We start from the raw sequence: 23,002 nt of genomic DNA, 5'->3' as shown, positions 1-23,002 counted from the left end.
ATGGCTTTTTTAGTTCTGTTTTGTGTGTATTCGTTATCTATCTTATGTCACTTGCAGCATCTTATTTATGATTGAACAAGTGTGTTTGTTGAGATCCTGAGATTTCCTAGAATATGAGCTGAGGTATAGCGCGAATATTTCTTGTTTGGTGCAACTGACTTTGACTTAGCTGATTTAAGGTATAACGTCGGTTCGAGTTATTAGGCACGGATCAAATATAATATTATTTAATTACATTTCAACAATAATTAAAAATATAAAATAAAATAATTTTAAATTATTTTAGATTAATTTTGTATTGTCTCTTACACATTATTACTTTAAAAGATAGTAAACTCCTTAACATGAATTGGAACAGCTAAATATTATTACTATCGGGACAACATTCATAGTTAACATATATAGAATATTTAAATAATAATTTACAAATTGACCATGAATCCGTAGGTACAAAAAATTCTACGAATTCATTAACAAAGAAAAATCATCGCACCTACCTAATATGTTTACGAAACATTCTAGCTAGGAAAAAAATTAAAAGATATCTATTTTTTTTTTTTGGTGACTTAAGATATCTATTTTTTGATAATATCATATAGATATCCATCAAAATAATTAATATTCTAAAAAAGAAATATTGTATAGCATAAAAAAAAGAAATAAAGAATAAAATTAGCTAAGATTACGAATCCTTGGTTTAGGAGAAAAATTTATACGTCTTTATGGAAAGAATGATTGTTCGCACTCCTCCGATGGGTGCAGTAATTGCTATGAAAAGACCAATAGTAATGCAAACCTGTGACAAGAAGAAATGGTAAGATTGGAATATACGTATAAATGATTTCCATGAAGAATGAGCATTGAATGAATTGAGTGTGAAAAGTAGTACCACTGATACATAAGAATGGACCTTGCTATAGTGCTTTGGTTTTGGGGCAGCAAGCCACAATACACCCGGAATCTGTATGGATCCAATATTTTTGGGTTAGGATATAGTGATAAGAGAAATTTAGTTTGATAGTTATACATTATTAAGTTAAAGCTCACAATATATGATGTTGATGTAAATGCGAGTCCTCCAAAGAAGCCTAACAATCCTCCAAAAAATGGAACACATAAGGCAATAAACCCCACAAGAGCTGCAAAGATAACAAAAGGGAGGTTAATATTTAAATATAATGCAATAAAAAGAGTTGATGAAAGTAGTGGGTTGTTACCGACGAAAAGGCTTCGAGAAACGAGGCGAAGAGTCCTGGAGGGAGCGAAGTTGTACTTTCGTACGAGGAGCGACTCAATGGTATCAAAAACGGGCATAGCAAAAACCTTGATAATGAATAAGCTGCTAAGTAGGTAGGTAGAGGGGTAATATATATGGAAATTGAAGGAAGGAAGGAAGTTGAAGGTGTATGTACCTGGAAGCTGCCTATGACATGAACGAAGACCATTAAATTAGCAACGGCAATGACCCAGGCGGGGTGCTCAAGTGAGATGAGGACATCGTCTTCAACGGCACTTCCGAAGGCCCAATACCCAGACACTGCTACTGCCATATAGCACAAAATAACTATCAAGTATGCAGACACCACGCCTCGCCACATTGGTTTCTTCGACGGTACTTCCTCCGTTGACGGCAGCGTCGCCTGGATCTCTAACACCACGCTGTGCCCCGCAAACGCAAATGCTATGGTCCCAAGCGCTGTGAACACATCAAATGTCATTCCCGCAACGGTGTCAGATCGAACTCCATAATGACTAGGATGATGACGCACCCCTATTATTATTGACGTCACCACTGCTACCGTCGAGTAACTGCATGCACGCAGCAACGTCGGTATAATCGAGACCTACTGAACCAATACATATATATAATATATATTTATTATGCCCATTACCTACCAGACAGACATGAGGGCAGCGAGCATGGAAACTAGTTTAAGCTTATTGAAGTTAGGAGTCTGTGAGAGCAGAAACTGGAGGAGGATAAAGAAGAGGATGTAGAATGTCTGACGGACGCCACTCCAGCCGGGAACCAAGAGATCGAAGAACTTCTTCAGTGACTTGCCGCCGGTCACGCAATACACGATGGTGGACGCAATCTGTACGGTCAGCTGTTGCACCATCACCAACCAGAATCCCAGCTTAGGCCCAAGCATGTGCTCTCCCAATTCATAGTATCGATCAAATCTCCTCCCCGCAACCATTTCATGCATCTCCACCAGTTGCCACAGTGTATAGAATGTCACAAGCCATGACAACATGATTGCTGTTACACCTGGAATCCTATAATAACAGTACTTTATTCATCATATTCATATATATATATATATATAGGAACAAATCACACACACACATACATATCCCTAGCTAATATTAATTACCATCCAAGCTGGGATATAGCAAATGGCAAGCCAAGGACTCCAGCGCCAACCATGGCAGTCACATTGTGGAAAGTCGAACACCACCATTTTGCGTCCCTAGAACCCCTTTCATCATTATTAGCATTAGCATTGTTTCCTTCGTTCTCACCCGCATTCTCCTGAACCGTTTGTTCCATGGGTATATACGTTGAGAATTAGTATAATATAATTAATAATGAATCTTAAGAGCGAAGAATTACTACAATAATTGGATGAGAATAGTATACCATTAGTAAAGCTGCCTCCAAGTGATATCTCCTTCGATATTCTCCGGGTTTGTCCAAGAATGGTAAAGGAAATGGAATTTAATATTCCTGGATGGTAGTCAACATTCAGCCCATTTAAATAATGGTGCATCAGTTCGTTGCTGAATTAGTCATGGTTCCGAGGGTGTGGGAGAGAATAATGTTTAGGTAAGAAATTATGACGATAATGTAAACGTGTAATGCCAGATGGCCACAATTCAAGTGTATATAGTATACTAGTAGTGCTGTACTTCAGTGAATTGAGCTAGGAACTCACTAATTGTTTCAGCGACAAAATGGGAGCAACTTCAGAAGATCGGATCTAGAAGATCCGACAATAATGCGGTTCCTTATGTGTCACTTAGCTTGCAAAACGTATGGACTGCCTATCACTTTTCTTTCTTTAATTTAATACTCTTCTCCATCATATCATATTCTTACGGTAAATAAGCCTTCGCTTGTTGAATTGTTCAAACATTTTACTCCCCGGATCCCTCTACTACAACTAGTACCTACATTAGTTATTCTTTCAAACACAGTATAGTATTAGAGTAACTTGAAACACATCGGCATAAGCAGTAGTGATCTTGATGCCATGCATTGGAGATTGTATACTCCTGCTTTAGCATTTTGCTCTTTAATTAAACGCTATATAAGCTACCAGGCACAGGACAGGAAACTTGGAAATGAAACCCAACATTTTATTTTCTTCTACAATTCCATTAAGAAAACAATAAAAATATAAAAGAATGATCATGGTCCATTTATATATACTTTAAACAAAAACAGCATGTACCATATAATAAGACAAGTGTGACATTATATTATAAAAAATATATAGTGAATCCCGATTTCCTACTCTTTCAAAAATAATGAGATAAATGAGTTCATGTGTGCACAAGGACGAAATTAGATTGAATTTTAAGAAAAAGACCGAAACTTAATTTTGTAATGAAAAGGAGATCAAAACAAAAGTTATATATATATATTTGACCATGATATTTTTTATTTCGTAGTTCAAGGATTAATTTATCACAAATATTTGTTTTGGTTTTTGTTATAAACTTTGTTTAAAGATTTATCGTTGATCAATGAATGATTGTATATACAAAATTTAAACGACAAATAAATTGACCGGTTGATCAACTAAAATGATGTTAAACTAAAATTTTATATAATTAAAAATTAAAGTTTGGACTTGGGCCATTGTCCCTTCCGATCAACAAGGCTCCACCCCTGGCCGTTGACTTGAGGATTCATTATATATGTTCGTCCTTCTATTTTTGCCCCATTTTAGCAATGCATTTGGGTAAGATGCGACATATGAGACAAAGGCCCACATAAACAACAACGAAACATATCATAATGACAGTCATGTACAAAAACAAAGAGTCCATAATGGCTTTGTCCATTTAGCAAAAAACAAAAAAAGAGTAAAGAAAATAGCAAGAGCCTATGTTGAATTTTCAAGGTTGGGAGTTGAGGATACACAACCGGATGTGATAAGAGGAATTATATGGTTTAGGTTATGGTAGAGTCTCCACTTAGGAAGTAGAGTACAAGAGTTCAGCAACTCAACTCGTTAGCGACAAACCCTTAAATAAAGTTTGATATCGTGGGAAACCAAAAAAAAAATAAGGCCATATTTTTTTTGTTTTGCACCGTATTCTCCAACCCGATAAGTCAAGGACTAATCCGTCGCGATACTGAGCTCCATTTAAGGGTTTGTCGCTGGACAATGAGTTGCTGCATACACAAGGCGAAATTCGAACTCCGACACTTACTTAAGCAGACTAGTGAACTAACCACTAGACCAACCCAACTTGGTTAATATGGGCTTATTACTATTAGTTAGTTAGTAGATTACAATTTAGAAAATCCTAAGATGAGCATACTTTGAAGGGAAAAAAAAAATCCGTAGTGTTCACAAGGAAGGATGGGAGGAAAATGAGCTAAGCCTAATGGCCAACAGGCCAAGTATAAAAGAAAGAAATATTATAAAGAAAACTGTTAGAAAGGATCGGAATTAGGTGAAAGGGGAGAGGCGGTTGAAGTTGTAGCGTAGGAAAAGAAAGGGAAGGCGAAGAGAAGAGAGAATGGAGGGTCCTGGTCCTCCTGCGAACGATATGTGCTCGGTGTGCCATGGGAACTTCAACACTCCGTGTCAATCCAACTGCTGTCACTGGTTCTGCGCCAACTGCATCATGCTCGTCTGGCACCACGGATCCGCCGTGCAGCCCTGCAAGTGCCCCCTCTGCCGCCGTCCTATCACTCTCCTCGTCCCCACCGACGACTCCCTCAGCCACCGCCATGACCCCGAGGTTGCTAACGCTCTTGACAAGATCCAGAGATACAATCGCTTGTTCGGTGAGCGTGAGGGCGGGCTTCTTCAGCGATTGCAAGATCTTCCATTCCTACTGCGTCGGCTTCTCCGGGACTTCTCCGATCCTCGCAGATCCCTTCCACTTGTCATTCGAGCTCGCGTCTACATTGCTGTTAAGTATCATATCGTATCTTCTTTACCAAATTCGATGCGATTTTCTGGTCTTGATCTCAAGCCAAGTCTTGTTTGTTTATGCAGATGATACTAAGTGTTGTGTACATCATCAGCCCTATAGACATCATTCCAGAAGGTATTAAAAGAAATTATTTCTTTCTGTTTTGTAGATAGTAACTGTCATTTATATTATGTCACATTTCTGGCAGGGATATTAGGAATAGTTGGACTCTTGGATGATCTGCTCATTGTGCTCATCTGTTTCCTGCACGTCGCTGCCCTTTATAGATCAGTACTCTATCTCCGCCACGGTGGTTCCTGATCGCTGCCTGCCTCCATCATCTTTTTGTACATATTTCAAATAGTGATACTGCAAGCTTATTTCGTGTACCAAAACAAAACAAACACATATTTCAGTCATTGTTGCGTTTGTTAAACCGTCATCTTCCTTTACACTTTTATTTTCTCTTGGAAATGCATTTCTCCTAGTATAGAATATAGAGCCTCCGTACCCTGTTGGGAGTATCGTTTCATTCGAACCCACACAACATTTAGAAGTTGTGAGGCGATCCACCCAAATTCTCCCTTCATTCCATCTGACCAAATATGTTCCCTTACAATTTCACGACCCGCTAAAGCTGAACTGCAAATTACTTTCAGGTTACAACCTATTATTGTCGTTGATCCACGATACTTGATAGAAGTAAGTTACTGATCGGGATTTGGGAATAATCTAAAAATCTGAGTATATTAATGAGACACATTCAGCAAAGCCAATCGATTTTTGTACATTACACGGTGTGTGATGGGATATTATATTTACATTTTACATTCTAAGAAAGTTCCTTACTTCAAACAAAGGAATCCTTGGTCAATCCTTATATATATCAACAAAATTCAATGGTAAACGTTGGCTGCATAACAAAACCGAAAGTATTTATCCAACATTAGGATTGGCTGCTCGAAGAATGACCACAAAGCAGGATATCAGAATCGTTCGTGGCTGGCTGGCTGGCTGCAATGACACGAAAGTAATACACAAGAACACATCCAATTCAATTGTTCTCAAAATGCCTTTTACATTCGAAAGTACTTTACAAGAAACATGATTCAGAATCACCAGACCAAGGAAATCTTTGGGACGAGCTCCCTGAATACTATAGTTACATATTCACAAGAGCACAATATTAAAGAGGATATCGCAGAGAACAACAATCCATATGGTTGCCTAGCATCTTTCAAAAATCTTGTACAGTTTCTCCAATGAAGCTACCTGCATAAAGTTTAAAGACACAAAATATCAATAAACGAAATAGATAATGGCAGTAGTGAAATTCCTTTTCTAAGATTGAATTGTACGTTTCTTCACATCACAAAGATCATCTATCAATAATTAGTTCTTGGCTCATTCAACCAATAGGAAAATTAGGCCACACAACAACAATTATGACGTTATATTTTCAATTCTAAAACATGAATTAATCATTAAAAATACAAAATAAAATTATTAACACTAAACAAATCTGTTGTTCAGTTAATAAAAAGTATCATTGTGTGGCTCTTTAAAATGAAAAAAAAAAAGGAAATACTTCTTGCGGTAGTGACCTATGGAGGATGAAATTTGCATGGCGTAAATGCTAACGATGATCAATAGATATCATTTATTGAATTATTAAACAAAAAAAAGTATGTACATTACCCGAACAAAGGTTCCATCTGTAGCCATAGAGACAGGTGGTTTTAGAAAGAGTCTCATGGAAGGAAAAAGTACATGTTGTATTGACCATTCACGCTGTGTCCATGCAGTCTCAGCTTCAGAAAGCAGTTCTTGCTCAACTTTATCATTGATCACGTCACTCCCTGATCACAACGTAGATTGGAGCTTAAAAAAAAATAAGCAGAAACTTGCACAAATAATGGAAGAATAAAATTCATAGCCATGTCAACATCACAATTCACAAGACACCTCCCTAAAAAGATTATTTTGTAATGATAGCTTTCATTTTTTCTTCCCAAATCCCAACTAGGAACCAGCAATTTTAAACCAGATTGAATTTGAAAGAAAATTTGAACTAGGCTGAATTTTAAATGGGGTGAAGGCCGGTGTAATCAAATTTTCAATTTGAACAGAGGGTGACAAATATCAAACTCTAAGATCATTTGGACATAAATCTCTAATAACATTTATCAAAACAATATTTCACTCCTCGCTGTTTTGTTTGTTCACCTATGACCCAGATATAGGAGGCCGGTAAGGAAGTTAGGTTATTTGAAAGTAAACAAACTAGACATTGCTCTTATACTGACTGTCAAGTGTTGTGTCATCTACCAACTAGCACTAACTGATAAGCAGGGAAGCTCATCATAACCACCAACTAAAGAAGCCTCCTAAAACAGTAGTATGGTATAAGACTCGCAATATAGACTGATCAAGGTATTTATTAATGGTCAGCATCTCCTATAGACCTAAACTCTACAAGGAGGATATTGGGTCTTCGTTAGAAGAGACCTTGTTCTATGATAATGCATGACATGGAAGAAAATGCAAGGTATAAAATGCGGGATAGTATTGTCATGTGGCACATATTTGCATGCTGATATGATTTAACAACTGCTATGTGAAACCACTTAAACCTCAAACACTTCCAAAAGGAATCAGTTGTCCAAAAGACACTGTTCAGCAGATTTTATTTTTCTTTACATTACAAAGCATCAGTGGACGTGGGTCATCCAGAAAGAACAAGTGTGAAGTCATACCAACATCACAGGTATTCCCCTCAGCACAACTATCGAGCATTTTCCTCTTCTTATAAAAAAGCAAACCCTTGCCAGATGGATTGGGTAAGATTGGTGGATGCATTGCATAGAAATTTCCCAGAGCAGCCGCAACTGCCTGAATGCAATTCCTTTCATCTTCCCAATTAACCTATTGCGAAAACATATATGACAATGTTTCAGCATGCTCTGGTGAGGAAAAAAAAATAGATATGATCGACAAACACTATCGACTACATTCAACTGGCAATGAATTCAATGGAATAACAAAAGGATGAAGAGGAATGCACTTTATTACAAAGAATGTTATCAAAATAAACAACAAATTCATAGATGCTACAATCTTTTGATTGTATAAACGAAGTAACAGCTGATAATAATATTGATGGTTCCGAAAATACTGAGAAAAGGAAATAAGATAATTTTCCATAAACAGGTGAAAATAGAGGAGATACTTGGAGGAAGGGGGAAGGGCTATAACCTACATCATTGCCTAAGCAAAGAGCAAACTCAGGGATGTGATCCATGTCAGGTGTATACTGGTCAAGTATCACAGGAAGTCTAGAAATGTTTCCATGTTTGTCAATATGAATTCCAAAATACTCGTCCAGCATTTCAGCCTTTTGTTTCAGCAGTTCTGTGTTCATCTGAAGCAAAGGGAAAGAAATACCCATATTTATATCAACAACAAGGATTCAATAGGGAACTATGATAGGCAAATATGGTTGCACAATATATTGTAGCATTCATAAAACTGGCACAGATCTAAAACCAACACCGCGTGCGCGCGCGCGCGCGGGGGGGGGGGGTGTACTTCTGCAATCTTCTCCTTCAAGTTGTCATCATCGTTACATTCTGAAACTAAATCCTCTTCCTTCAGTGCCAAGATAATCAAGTCTTTCAAGGGGGCTGGATCACTTAGTTGTATAGCATTGAATTGGCCAAAACGGCTAAGAACTTGCTGATACATAAGCTCTTTGCTGCAAATAATTAAACAGAGCATCAAATACCACTCCCTTTGACCCTTTGAGCTTAAAGTATTAGGTAAAGGCCCATAAACAATTTTATATATCTGACTTAATTGATCATAAACTAGTAAATCTCTAGTAGCATGGTCAAAAACTATGTATCGCAATCTGGAAACATATCAAATCATACTTTATAAGGGTTTCACAAGAAAACCTTAAATCAAATTTGTTTCAACATTCATATGCTATAAAAGTTACTTAACATATACTTTAAAAAAACACATGCCTACCTCAAGTTTACAACATTAGCAAGATAAAGATGAGTATTATGCTGCAGCAAAGCGAAAACATCATCTGCCATTCCAACATATGTACAGTGCCTTACAATGTCCATCATGCCTATAAAGTTGATACCCAGTGAAACATTTTTTACATCAACATACATCACAAAATGGAGTCATTATTATGAGTAAGGTAGATACAAACTCGGGTGACAGTTGCTATTGATATCATCAAGAAGCTGTTGGACGCTAGTTAGATCTGTAGAATCTTTTGGGTTCCTTCTTTGTCGAATTGAGTTCCTAAGAAGGGACAACACAACTTCTTTGTCACATAGAAGGATTGGGACCTAATTCAAACTAAAAAGCTTTATATATGAGACAGAAAGAGAAGGGGGAAATTCAAGAGCCCATAGCTTATATATTCCTCTCAATTCAATTATCTAAGGAGGTTTTGATTATTCTTGCAAGTCCAAGCATTCGATAGAACTTAGAAGAATGTTAAGAAAAAAGAGAAGAAAACATATTCAACAATTATATAGAAACTCAACTACAAGTCGTTAATATGAAAATAAGCCTAAATCAAATAACAAACTTTAAACACAAATACGCGGAAGCAGGGAAGGAATTAAGTTTGACAATTTAACTATTATTATTTATAGAACCCCCCACCCACACTTTCCATCCTTGTCTAAATGGTTGTATCAAGTTTATAAGGTTTATACTTTAGATACTTTGAGATTCTACACTTGGGTAGCAAATAGGCCCTGCTCAAATAAAATGATGAAATGCTGCAAAGCCTAAAAGAATGTAATAAAATTTACCAAAAACAAATGCAGATTAAGGGGTTCAAAGAAAGTTAAACATCAAGAAAGGACTATGAAATCACTGCATCTAGAAATCAATTTAAAGGCAAAGTATTAGCTTGAAGCTTGCTACATATTGGAAAAGGTACAAGAAGAAAATGTGGATCACCTTACTGCATTCAAAGTAGCTCTCTTTTCAAGATGTCCATCAAGCTTGGTTTGGATGTAGGCATGTAATCTTCCTGCAGGATCTAATGAATCTGTTCTAACCAACTTATGCACTGGAACCTTCTGTGATCTTGAACCTACCATGAATAATAATAATAATAATAATAATAATAATAATAGTGATGATGATAATCAATCAATTATAAAAAAAGTGACAGTTGCAGAGGATAACCTAAAAAGAAAGAAGAATTTCTTATACCCATTGGCAAAGGGATGAGCTTAGCCTCCTTGCTAGTAATATGAGACAGAGAACATTGATCAGCTGTCTACATAGACATGAGGCAAAATATGCAAAGAAAATGAAGGTTTTGAGTGATTGTAATTTATAAAACCTAAATAAAAGACAGACTCTGCATACATGACATATCATAATTCTTCATCTAAAGAATGACTTCAATTTTTTTAAAGGGGGGATTAAAATCCAAATTGACAAGTTGCAAATGCATAAACCAAGCAATCTGTAGGCATAATATAACTACAAATCATAGTGCTTGAGGATTAAACAGAAGACTTTCACCTGCTTTCACTAATTTCAGTTGAAAGAATGAAATTCAATATGCTAAAAAATACCTGTTCTTGGTATGTCCTTGTCTCATTGGAACTCCTCAATCTTGATTCAATCACTGACTGTATCTTCTCAATGATAACTTCCTGGTTTAAAAGGCTCACCTATCCAGAAATATGATTAAGAAAATGATGAAGTTTCATTTGCATGTTTTCAGTAGGTCTACAGTATAACCGTTTACCAGAAATACACTAAAGTAAAAGATTATCAAAAATTGAAACCAAGAGAGGAAAACAAAGGATGGGTGTGGAGAAACATGTGCAGTTCAGAAGGCTTATATTATCATCATCAAAAGTTAATTAAATGGAACACTTTAATTAATTAGGACAAACAAAGTATTAATGATAGTTTTACCTCTCTCTTTGTCGGATGCACATTGACATCAACATTTTCAGGTGGTAAAACAATTGAAATATATATAAAAGGTTTAGATGCTTTTGGCAATGTTGCTGCATAAACAATTTCAATAGCTCTCTTCAATGCTGAGCATTCAACCAATCTATCTGAAAACATGAATACAAACAATTTCATGAGAATCTACAAACAAGTAGCTCATGGAAGATACAAATACATTTTCCAAAGAAGAAATTTAAATGCACAGCAATAAAACTTAGTAATATATAACATAAAATTAACTCCCTGATTCAATTTTGATATTCTCCAGAATAGTGCAAGTTTCTAGAACACACTGAGATGAGAGGACAAGTGAGATATAGCAAAAGAGAAAAGACAGAGCAACCAGTTATATTTTACTCATAGTAAATTGAATATAAGATTATGTTATTAGCAAATATAAACTTCATAAATATTAAAGAAAATACTATTAACGGCCCAAATATCCCACAGACTGTAGCTACTTTCGTAAATACCTCTGTCAGTTATGCATACTTGCATTTTTTCAGATATTCAAAGTAGACCAGTTAACCTAACAATTAACTTTACCATTTAATAGTTTCCCTTCATCTAGTATACTAATCCAGTCTAGGGTTGAAAACATGAGCTGGTAAAGGACACTTTATTTTTCCCTTTCATTTTGACCCAAAAGAAAAGGGTATTTTCATTAGGGAAAAAAAAACATGAGACTCAAATGAATCATGTCATGATAACTAATGAAACAAATTCTCTGGCACCATATACTGCTAATGACAAGAGGGTTTATTGAAAACAATAAACACCTCAAAATTTTGAAAATCGCCAGTTAATGTTGTATGGGTAACATATACCATTGATAAAAAGCACCATAGTGATTTTCTTGGAAGCATAATTTGCATTGGACATGTAACCCTGCATTTCAAAAATTGAAGTAGCTGGATTGTTGTCTGAAGCTTCAATTTTCATCAGATTGCGTGCAACAGAGATGCCATAAACAGATCTGATGGCATCAAGTCTAGAAGATGTGGCAACTGTGTGGACATCTGCTCTAGTAGCTCCATGCTGATTGCAAAAGAATTACATACATTGACAAACAGTATATGGAACTTACAATGTGGCTTAGATGATTGCAGTATATAAGTTCTAGTTCTAAGGCGGTAAAGACCAACCTTTCTGCAAGAAAAACTGACATTAATGTGCTGAATAGCAAACCGACTTATTAAGTCGACAATCTTAGAATAATCATCAGAAGCGTTTTGTAATGTCTTCCTCCTTGCAGCCATGTTGTAGAAAAGATTCTCCACCTAATAACACAAGCGCAAACATCAATTAAAATTACAAATAGTTTAGTGAAATCTGCACGTTGACTGTTAACATTGAGGAATGAACTATTAATATCAAATATTGTAGAAAATACCGTGTTTACATGCAACAACATTCAAAAGTTGAAGGAAAACTGATATAAAAGGCTCAGTGAAGTTGAGGGGGAAAAGAAAGAAGGGTGGGAATTGGGAGTACCATAATCTGTGTTCCTTTAACGGCGGCACAAGGCCTGGGTTCATTCTCCATGAGACCATCTCTATAGGAGACCCTGTAACCATGCAGCTGGCCTTTGGTGATGGTGGTGACGGTGACATGGGCGACGTAGGTCATGCTAGCGAGGGCCTCTCCGCGGAAGCCCATGGACTTTATGGACTGCAAGTCCTCGAACGCAGATAACTTGGAGGTCGTGTGCCTCTCGCACAATATTGGCAGGTCCTCCAACTAACAAGTTAAGCAAATCATTTTTGTTGTGACTGATTAATTAGTTAGTAAATTGGATTAGAGAGAGGGAGGGAGATACTCTAATTCCGTGGCCGTCGTCGGAGACTTGGATGAGCTTGAGGCCGCCGTCCTTCACGAGGAGGTTGATGGAGGTGGAGTGGGCGTCGAGGCTGTTCTCGACCAGCTCCTTCACTGCAGAAACAGGACGCTGGATAACCTCCCCCGCCGCTATTCGGTTCACCACTGACTCGCTCAGCCGCTGGATTCTCGGTGGCTCCTTCGCTTCTTCTTCTTCTGGTGGTGGTACCGGTGATTCTTCGTGTTCAATCTCCATGTCTATCGACACTCGCAACTGACGTGACAAGGGTTACTGGTTGTTCCTCAATACTAGCGCCCTCCCTGCTTTTATTTTGGAGGGAATAATTGTACCGTTCTTGGCTTCAGAAGTTGTAACTTAGGTTAGGGCCTGGCCCGGCCCGTTAGTTGTAAACCCATATGGCTCTGTAAGACAATATATTTAACTTAATTAGTACAAATATAATTTTTGTGTGCAGTGCGCCGCCGGAGGACACATAACAGATTAACAGCAGCATTATTCAATTCAAATATTATATTATAGTCAAGTTCCTTACTGGAAATAAAGGAGCCCTAAGCTAAGATTCATGTTGAAGAATTTGATATTAATATCAAGATAGTTTGGGATCGATATCGATATTGATGCAGAGTAGCACGTGGAGGGTGAGGTCGTGTATCCGCTGCGAATTGGCCTCACTGCTCACGCGACCGCGCCATCGCCATCGTCATCACACTCCTCCCATGGACACCAACGCTTCTGCTGCTGGGGAACAACGCATCACTCGTGTTCTCTTTTGCGGACCCCATTTCCCTGCTTCCCATGAATATACGACACAATATTTGCAGAGCCATTCATTTATCAAGGTCGCTCCTACGATACCTTCCTTTATTCATCTCATATAATACTACTACTACTACTGTATATCTTAATAGTAATATCTATGTAGGTTGATGTTCTCCCTCTCGAACATGTGCCCCAAGCAATTCCCAACTATCACGTCTGCATAGTTAAAAGCATGAAGCTTGATTCACATATTATTTCTCGTGCAGCTCGGATGCAGCTTATAATGCAGTATGGTGTTGGTATCGAAGGTACTACTTTCTCTACTTCCCCAATTTACTCTCTCCGTGCTTCAACCCCCTTTACTCACCTATTTCAACAAGCTAGGCGTTGATGTTGAAGCTGCCACCAAGCACGGAATCAAAGTTGCTAGGATCCAAAGTCATGCTACAGGAAATTCTGCTTCATGCGCAGAAATGGCCATATATTTAATGTTGGGTCTCCTCCGAAAGCAAGTATGCCACCTTCCATTTTGAAAACTAAAAGTTCCCTCCTGTTTTGATCAAAAGGCTGTTTAATCTTTTGGAGCCAAAAAATATTCTTCTTGCAGAATGAACTGCAAATTTCCATACAACAGAGGAAGCTTGGAGAGCCAATTACTGAAACCTTACTTGGGAAAACAGTTAGTATATTGATTCTTCTCTTTAAGACAAATAAATCTTTGTATGCCTTGGACTTGCTATCTTCTTTTCTCGTTACCTGCATTATATGGAATATTGTTTTTCTTTCTGGTGACATCATTAGTGCATATTGTTAAAATTAAGTGTCTACTGTCTACTGTTTCTCTCTAAATAAATTATATAATTTGATAGGTTGCTTGGGAAAATATATAATTGATACTATTGTCATATTGTCAAATGACAGAAGTGTGTATCATGTGTAGATAAATCATGAAGATAATATATTTTCACTTTCCATATCTGTATATCTTGCTTGGTGTGACTGTAGTTTTAGCAATCATCGAATATACTGTTTTTGGAAATCTAAACTTCATGATAATGTAGATATTCATTTTGGGATTTGGAAACATTGGAATGGATTTGGCACATCGATTGCGACCATTTGGTGTAAAAGTAATTGCCACAAAGCGGAGTTGGACTTCATGCACCCAGCACCCTAGCAAATTAATCAGAAGTACGATTGCTGTGGATTATTACTAGTACATAATAAACAATCCTAGTTTGTTCTTCTATTTCATGATGTGTTCCATATTATTTTGTTGAAGGTAATGTGGATGATCTTGTTGATGAGAGGGTTAATCATGAAGATATGTACGAGTTTGTGAGGAAAGCTGACATCATCGTTTGCTGCTTACATTTAAACAGCGAAACGGTTTGTGGCTTTATCCAGTCCTTCATTGTTCATTATTTCTGTTACTTTTTGCTTGTTTTCTTCCACTTTTTATTTCACTATAGGTATAAGAAGTCTGTGAAAATGTTTTTAGAACATTAGATGGTTGGTTCAAATGTCTGAAAGTTTTTCTTGGTGGTACATGATATTTTAAGTTGGTAAACGGGCACTCTTATTCGTGTTCTGTCCTATCTTCCTTGATCCTTGGTTATTTTAACAGAGATTGTTATTATACCTTTCTTTAGTAGTAAATATACCGTCTTGGACCCTGGATTCAGTTAATAAATGTTTAGATACTTATTGACATGGATGTGATTTTGTTTTACAGGCTGGTATTATAAACAATGATTTCATATCTTCCATGAAAAAGGTTTGTCACCATTGGAGATGAACTTGTGTAGTTTGTTTACTTCTCTTCATATGCTAGATCAGCTCATTATGCACTTAAGTAGAAAGAATAGTTTTTCTGTAATTGATTGTTAATTCTTGTTGACGATCTTATTCTTGAAAGAGAGATGGGAGACAAATACTAACTTGAGAGATTAGAGGATGTACTATGGGAAGATATGGTTGCAGAATTGGATATTTATTTCATATAGGTTAGATAATATATTATATGTACTGCTGAACTTGCTCAGCTAGAAGAGTCCTAACATCTGAAACAAGAGCTTTTGCTTCTTGTTTCATTGTGAATCCATTATTGCGTTCACCTGCTGTAGCATCATCAATTTGTACCATAAATGAGAAAAGGCAAGAAAAATAGCATCTGATTTAAGTATATCTAGCATTTGATGCATTAATATCTGGCTATTATGATACAATTTAATAATTGTAGGGTGCCCTTTTGGTGAATATTGCTAGAGGCGGTCTTATGGACTATGAGGCTGTGATCAAACATCTTGAATCAGGCCATTTGGGAGGGCTAGGAACTGATGTTGCCTGGAATGAGCCATTCAACCCTGATGATCAGATATTGAAATTTAAGAATGTTATCATGACTCCTCATGTTGCTGGCGTTACTGAACATTCTTATAGAACCATGGCTAAGGTACGTCTCCACAATTATCTGGACTTGGATCAGTAACAAGTCATTTTAGCTGCGTTGGGAATTGTTTTGTGTTTTACATTACTGTTCTAGATCACACTAACCATTACATTCCATTATAATTTATTATCATTAGAGGAAGAAAGAGAGAGTAAGCAGGAAAACTTGTACTGTGAAAATCATAACTTTTCATGCCAATTGATCTGGCGCAGGCTGTCGGTGACGTCGTTCTTCAACTTCATGCTGGGCAGCCTCTGACAGGGATAGAGATAGTCAACTGAATTACGGCAAACTGGTCTTCAATTTACTTATTTCACAAATAGGTTAATTTGAGGTGTCGAGGCACTCTCAAAATTGTATTGTATAATGAAATAAGAAAACTGAGACTAGTTAGTGATTTGGTGTTGGACATTAGTTGATCTTTTATTGTTATAGTGAACCAACCGTTCTTCAACATTTGGTTGTGGGGAAATACATTGTCAAAGTATTTTTTCAAATTTTACTCGTTAATTAAATTGATTCTTCAAATTTTCATTCAATCAAATTATCAATCATATTCTTCCTTAATTTTCTGTCTAAACTTTGTTTTTCTGTGGGGAGGGTTTTATTTGACAATTATATTATATATACACTAAAAATTAGTTACTATATCAATCACTTGTATAAAATATGTATTGAAATATAAAATACATATTAAAAATAAATTAAATAATTCATGTATGTATGTGTGTGCGCGTGTTTAGTGATTATTTTTTTTGTGTGCACATATTATTTTTATTAAAAATATTATTTGTATATTAAAAGTAACCACTAAAATTAGTCACTATGTATTTATATATAAATACATGAGTTGTTTAATTCATTTCAATCTGTATTTTGTATTCTAATATATATTTTATACTTAGTGGTTAATTTTATTATTTTAGTATATACCTAACATAGTTAATTTTTATTTATCTAAATTCTAAACTTGTTTGGGGCGGGGAGTTGGAACTCTCACAAAGTTATGGCTATATTTTAAACCTAATGTAGAATTTTAAATCCTACAAATTTTGATATACAATTTTAGAATATATTAAAAACTCACACAAATAAGTTTAGTTTCTAAAAATTATAGCTTTTTTTAAAATCCCTACACTTGAATGAAACAGAAATTTAAAGGAAAGACGAAAAATACAAAAACCAATTCAATGTAAGAAGAGGAGAAACAGGTGGTTTAATTAAATGAAAATTTAGAAAATCAACTATCGGATAAAATTTAAAGAATTTGAATCCTTTAAAATGAAAATTAGCAGAGTGATAAAGTAAAAAAGTAATCACTATTATTTTTATAATTTCCATAAAATATGTATATCACTATCTTAATTTAAGAGTGATTAATTTTTCATTTTATTACTTTACCATCTTCACTTTAGAGAATCTTGATCCAAATTTAAAATACTGTTTTGACCATTTATACTTTGCGTGGATATATAATAAGTGCCATTTAAGATTTGTTTTGACTTTTGATTATATTCTACATTATATCTTAAGTGGCCTTTGGTCTCCCCGAACATTAGCAAGTAGTAAGGTTTTGGTCCATCGATTTTATGGTGTATGCTGTCTGAAGATGCTTTCTGGATCTCTGCCAATTGCCATATATGTGTCCCATAAGGACCTAATTGATGTGATTTACAAATGTATTCGCCTGTGGAATAGTAACGAAGGGAATCAATTAACTATATGTACTCTCTATTACCCGAATTGGGGTAGTGAGAGCGCGTAATGTGACACAAGTTCTAATAGCCTATATCACTATTCACTGTACATCAAAACTAGAATAAATAAATTTATCTTAACTTGTACTCCAAAAAAGAGTTTCCTCTCCAAACAATTATCCTCTTTTGATGGATTTAATTTGATTAAGACTTATTTATTCTACAAGACTTCATTTTATTGTTCTTAATCTTGGAGGAATGCAAGTATAGGCCCTAGCATATCAATGAAACACTGACGGCTTTAAACTCATTCGCCTTTGTCTTGCTCAATCTCCTGTATATATTAATATAGAGGAACCATTAGATTAAAAGCTTTCCATAAGATGTCATGTTGAGAACAACACAGATAATAGAGAACATTGTCACTCTGAGAAGTGAGAACATTGCCATGGACGATTTTGATCGTAGCGAATACATCTGCTTCTATACTTCTAATTATTAAAAGGAACTAACTGTTTTGCATTAAAAAAAATATTCAAGTTTCCAATAACATACAAGATATTTAATATCTTTTTAAAAAGAAAGTAAAAATAATTAGAGAATATTTTAAGATACAACAACAACAACAACAACAAAGCCTTGTCTCACTAAGTGGAGAGAATATTTTAAGATGATATGGAGAAATCCAAGTAAGAATACCGAATCTTACCCTTAGAAAGGGTAAAAGGACAATCTTCCTGCTTTTATGGTTGGTATTTTATGGGCACTAATAATGCTATCCACAACCTACAAAACCCTTCTACCTGAAGAATTTGAAAGCCCTGTTACCTTCGACCTATAAATTTTTCTCTCTCTACCAACCTTTCCCATATTTTTCTCCAGTGCAAGTGCAAGTTAACCACAAGCTTTAAAATAGCATCAACCTTAGCATTATAATATAAACAGTTCTAATTATTTGTGCATTATTATGTACAATTCAATTCATCAAGAAAGAACATACGAATGGCTTATAACTGTAATTGAGTGGAAAAAGTTACTATGACCTTATTACTATTTTGTCAGACATCCCTTACCTTCAGCCTAACTTCTGAGTGTGGACGGAGGAGCGGCTTCTTTGGACTTGAAGGAACAGATGAGAACTTCTGGACCAGAACTTTGAAGCATGGTACAAGTGCTATGTATAGGGCTCCCAAAATAACAGGTGATGCAGCTAACCACCCTAATAGCTGGGAAAGGTTTTCGACAAACAAATAACTATTAATATGTCATCAATATTTTAATTTTGAAAATGAAATGAAGGTTGGATCACGCAGAAATCATAGTGCAACTCAAGCAGAGAGGAATTCATTGTGAATAGAAAAACATGAATTCATTTGACAAGCTAGTAAAACAGAATATCGTACTATATCATAAGTGATTATGATAACATTAGCAATGATTGTTTTAATATTTCAACGGAGACAATACAAGCAGCCCAACTCTCCGCATGATTAATAATTATAATATGAATTTCAAGCATCCATCCCACTATTAGCTCCATTCATTTTCGTAATATAGCTCAGTTCAACTAATTTAAAATGGATATCACAATCATATTCTGAAAAACAGGACCGAAATTGATATATTAAGCAAATAAACCACTATTAGTCTTCTTGAGACAGATACCAAAGAAGAAGGATATGGTGGTACCTACCGCATGAGCAATACTTAATAGGACTTCATGTGAAGCTCTGCCAGTAAGAACTTTCTTCAAAGCATCATATGTTAAAGTGAAATGAGGTCCACCACAGATGAATTCACCAAAGCGTAAAAATGGTACAATGAGACTGAAATGCCAAATGAATATCCATAATTCTCACTATAATAGAATCAAGATAAAACTGCATGTATAAGAAATTACAAAAATAAACATCCATCACATGACATAATGGGGGAAGGCATACAAGCAACATTAGAAGTATCCCAGCCATTTTTCATTGGTTTTAAGGCTAACAACATATATGTTTCTTATAATATAAAACTAATCCAAAATAGATAGGGAGTGTAAACTTGAATTTCTCACTAGTAACCACTAATCACTCCTAAAGCACTGGGTTCCCAGTTGGTAGAGTCAACCACATAAATCAATCAAAACTATTGGGTTCTACTAACAACCACATGAACAACAAAATACAAATACAATGGTTCACCATGGCGCTGGAATGCGGATGCAAATAGATATTAGAATTGAATGCAGCATACCTCAGCTCTACTGGAGTTGCAATGAAGTTTGCAAGCATGACAGTTGGGGCATGGCAATTTGAGCCAAGCAATGCAATAACGATCCCACAGAGGAATACAGTGACACCTATTAGAAAAAAGATTAGCATGTCTAACAAAATGTAGGCAACAATTTAATTAAGAGAAATGCTTGAGGGTCATCACTCATCAGATTTATTATTTTTGGCCATCACTTTTAGCAATCAATCCAATTCCTTTTAGTCTAGTAATCCAACAACATACTTTAGCTCACACTTTTAAATATTAATGGCTAAATGAGGGCCAAAAACAATAAATTCTGATGGCCCTGGCATTCCTCTTTAATTAAATCAGCTTATTCTAAGAATTGAATTGCAGGTAGGTTAATTAGAAATACCACATATAGGAAATACTCCCAATGTAATTCCAAGAGCAGCAGAGAAAGCCAGCTGACTGGGCTCAGCACCTCTGTAAACAAACAGCCCCGAGAAGAAATTCAGACACTATGAACCGATAAAGATTTCCATTTCAGAAACGTCTTAGCATAACCAATATTCAACACAGATTATTCTGTGATTGGAGTGAAGAATAGTCATCAACACTGAAGGATCTCTCTCTTAAATTCAGAAGCAGATCTCATCTAGTGATTACATATGCACAAAAAATAAATAGCAGATCAGAGCCGAGAAAGGGAGATGAGTTTGAAACAGAACCTTCGGAGAATCGAGATAAGAGGATCGGTGATCTTCTTCTGGAACCAACTGGTTATTCCCATCTTCCCAGTCGCCATATTCGCCCAAAGATTTCAACTTTGAGGTTTGAAGTTTGATGAGCCACGGGATTGGAAACCCCAGCTCCAATACACACCAAAATGTTAGAGAGAGGAATAAGACAATTTTTTCTTTTTCTTTTTGGGGAAGGAAAGAACTTTGAACTTAGCATATATATTTTTTTATTAAATTTTATTAATTATTTTCTATTTTATTATAAATTTAATTTTAATACACTATAAATATAAAAAATTTTAGACACTAATTACATTCGTTTTCTTCTTTCTTACATTATTATTCACGTAATTAATGTAAAATAATATTATTTTTATTAACATAATATTATATTATTAAATATATATTTAAAATTTTAGTATATTAAATTATTTTATTATTATAGAAAATAGTGAGGATGGATAAGAATCAATTATTTTGTTGGATTAATGATCGACTTATGAGTGTTCACAAATCACATACAGACCTCTAAGTGCACCATATTTGTAGTCAGATTAGAGTGGAATAGCTCGATTAGTTAGCTGATAGTTTTGCAGCAATGTAGCATGTATAGCAAGCTGTCCTATTTAGTAAATTAACGAACTAGTTAGTTTGAGTTGTGTTAGAAATTTGTTAGGCTGTTGCTAATGGAGGAGTGCTACACATACAAGTCATTTGGTTTATAAGTCATATAAGTTGGGAGAAACTTAACAAAAAGCACGTTGACCCATATACGATTTTCATGGCGTGCTTCGCATTCCTCCTTCTCCTCCTCCTCTTCCTTCTTCTTCTCTTTCTTCTTCTCCTACTCTTCTTCTTCTTCTTCCTCCATGAAAACGAGCTTCTTGCCAAATTTTTTCGATCTCCTTCGTACGTTTGATCTCTCTTTGCTTTTTCATTCGTTGTTTAATCTGCGTTTATCACTAGTATTCTTGCTTCGTTTTTTTCGATTTTTATGGTTTTTGAAATCAAACTTTGAAATCGTTTTGAAGATAATGAAACTTCAGAAATACACCCAACCGATTACAAAAATACACCCAAACGGTTACAGAAATACATCCAAACGGTTACAGGAATTCACTCAAACGATTACAGAAATACACTCAAAGGATTACAAAAATACACCTAAAGGATTTAAAAAATACACCCAAAATTCGTTGAAGTACACCTTATGTATAATTCAGAACTCTTTCTCTTTCTCTTCCTCATCTTCTGCTGCTTTTTCTTCTTCATTTTCCTATTTCATATTCTCATAATTCTTTTTTGGAGAAAAAAATCAAACAAAGAAAAAAATACATAATGTTGCAAAATCAAAAAAAGAACGAAGAAAAACACGACGATGAAGATGAAACACTTCAAAGAAGAAGAAGAAGAAGAAGAATGAGAAGGAAAATAGGAGGCATGGAAAAAGAAAAAGAAAAAGAAATAAATGACTTGTATGACTTGTATGAAAAAACGCTTATATGTAGAGAATTCCTCATATGGTTCAGATTAGCTGTATATATACTAGCTCATGATAATGAAGTCATGTCTTTTGTTATTCTCTAATATCTCACACTTTGAGTCACTCTTTTGCATGAAGCAATTTCATTTTCTTACCGAAACACTTCGCAGCTAAACAGACTTTTATCATAATACAGTGAGCATGGAGTTGTAAAAAAGTGTAACCACCTTGTGCAAGATCACATTTTTAAAATGATTCGTGTAAAGCAACGTTTGCACGATTTGTTCATCAATGGAAGCGAACATGCATAAAAGAGTGCCAAATCAAGAGAACCAAATGTTCTCAGCAAGCAATATGCAAAATTTCGCTGATGGTTCAGTTCAACACGTTTCAAGCCCAAGCAACAAGATCCAACACGAATTTGCTGCAAGATTCATTCAGCCATTTCTATTTGCACTCTAGCGAAACTCCTGGAATCTCTCTCACGAATGCTCTACTAACTACTTTGAACTACCACCCGTGGCCAAGGTCAGCGTTGATTTCCCTCAAATCAAAGAACAAGCTCAAGTTCATTGATGGAACTTTACTCAAATCAAAGAAAGAAGATCCTTCATTTGAGGCTTGGGACCACTG

General features: G+C 35.6%; 5 protein-coding genes across 11 annotated transcripts; 2 read left to right on the top strand and 3 right to left on the bottom strand.

Annotated features, from left to right (window-relative positions):
• Positions 1-697: 697 nt before the first annotated feature.
• LOC112804065 (lysine histidine transporter-like 5) lies at positions 698-2,554 on the bottom strand. The gene is made up of 7 exons (XM_025847499.1): positions 2,379-2,554; positions 1,897-2,280; positions 1,413-1,809; positions 1,218-1,323; positions 1,048-1,139; positions 890-961; positions 698-796 (listed from the first exon to the last, which is right to left on the bottom strand). Exons 1-7 carry the CDS (start codon positions 2,552-2,554, stop codon positions 698-700), a joined length of 1,326 nt encoding a protein of 441 aa, XP_025703284.1.
• Positions 2,555-4,180: 1,626 nt separating this feature from the next.
• Positions 4,181-5,596, top strand: LOC112803148 (uncharacterized). Its single transcript, XM_025846653.3, has 3 exons — positions 4,181-5,157; positions 5,244-5,295; positions 5,369-5,596. Exons 1-3 carry the CDS (start codon positions 4,759-4,761, stop codon positions 5,479-5,481), a joined length of 564 nt encoding a protein of 187 aa, XP_025702438.1. The 5' UTR covers positions 4,181-4,758; the 3' UTR covers positions 5,482-5,596.
• Positions 5,597-6,194: 598 nt separating this feature from the next.
• On the bottom strand, positions 6,195-13,249 carry LOC112803146 (DNA mismatch repair protein MLH1). 6 transcript variants are annotated; one of them, XM_025846647.3, is made up of 15 exons: positions 12,995-13,249; positions 12,670-12,915; positions 12,321-12,455; positions 12,003-12,213; positions 11,134-11,282; positions 10,785-10,883; positions 10,387-10,480; positions 10,156-10,291; positions 9,389-9,483; positions 9,193-9,301; positions 8,749-8,914; positions 8,420-8,581; positions 7,917-8,085; positions 6,859-7,019; positions 6,195-6,432 (listed from the first exon to the last, which is right to left on the bottom strand). In XM_025846647.3, exons 1-15 carry the CDS (start codon positions 13,247-13,249, stop codon positions 6,388-6,390), a joined length of 2,232 nt encoding a protein of 743 aa, XP_025702432.1. In that variant the 3' UTR covers positions 6,195-6,387. The 6 variants fall into 6 exon arrangements, 4 of the variants coding, with proteins under 4 accessions (XP_025702432.1, XP_072092596.1, XP_072092597.1 ...); XM_072236495.1 differs by having other exon boundaries at positions 10,414-10,480; XR_003202657.3 differs by lacking the exon at positions 7,917-8,085.
• Positions 13,250-13,632: 383 nt separating this feature from the next.
• Positions 13,633-16,765, top strand: LOC112803147 (uncharacterized). The gene is made up of 9 exons (XM_025846652.3): positions 13,633-13,854; positions 13,938-14,082; positions 14,159-14,286; positions 14,382-14,453; positions 14,836-14,965; positions 15,057-15,163; positions 15,510-15,551; positions 16,017-16,229; positions 16,439-16,765. The coding sequence occupies exons 1-9, from the start codon at positions 13,633-13,635 to the stop codon at positions 16,505-16,507; spliced, it is 1,128 nt and encodes a 375-aa protein (XP_025702437.1). The 3' UTR covers positions 16,508-16,765.
• Positions 16,766-17,916: 1,151 nt separating this feature from the next.
• On the bottom strand, positions 17,917-21,086 carry LOC112803144 (uncharacterized). Of its 2 annotated transcripts, none has more exons than XM_025846645.3 (6): positions 20,875-21,086; positions 20,559-20,629; positions 20,165-20,270; positions 19,617-19,749; positions 18,997-19,149; positions 17,917-18,257 (listed from the first exon to the last, which is right to left on the bottom strand). In XM_025846645.3, the coding sequence occupies exons 1-6, from the start codon at positions 20,949-20,951 to the stop codon at positions 18,231-18,233; spliced, it is 567 nt and encodes a 188-aa protein (XP_025702430.1). In that variant the 5' UTR covers positions 20,952-21,086; the 3' UTR covers positions 17,917-18,230. The 2 variants fall into 2 exon arrangements, with proteins under 2 accessions (XP_025702430.1, XP_025702429.1); XM_025846644.3 differs by lacking the exon at positions 17,917-18,257 and adding an exon at positions 18,419-18,846.
• Between the last annotated feature and the right edge of the window lie 1,916 nt (positions 21,087-23,002).

Source organism: Arachis hypogaea, chromosome 5, assembly GCF_003086295.3.
Source record: "Arachis hypogaea cultivar Tifrunner chromosome 5, arahy.Tifrunner.gnm2.J5K5, whole genome shotgun sequence".
NCBI classification, from domain to species: domain Eukaryota; kingdom Viridiplantae; phylum Streptophyta; class Magnoliopsida; order Fabales; family Fabaceae; genus Arachis; species Arachis hypogaea.
This window is presented reverse-complemented; position numbering and strand designations above follow the sequence as displayed.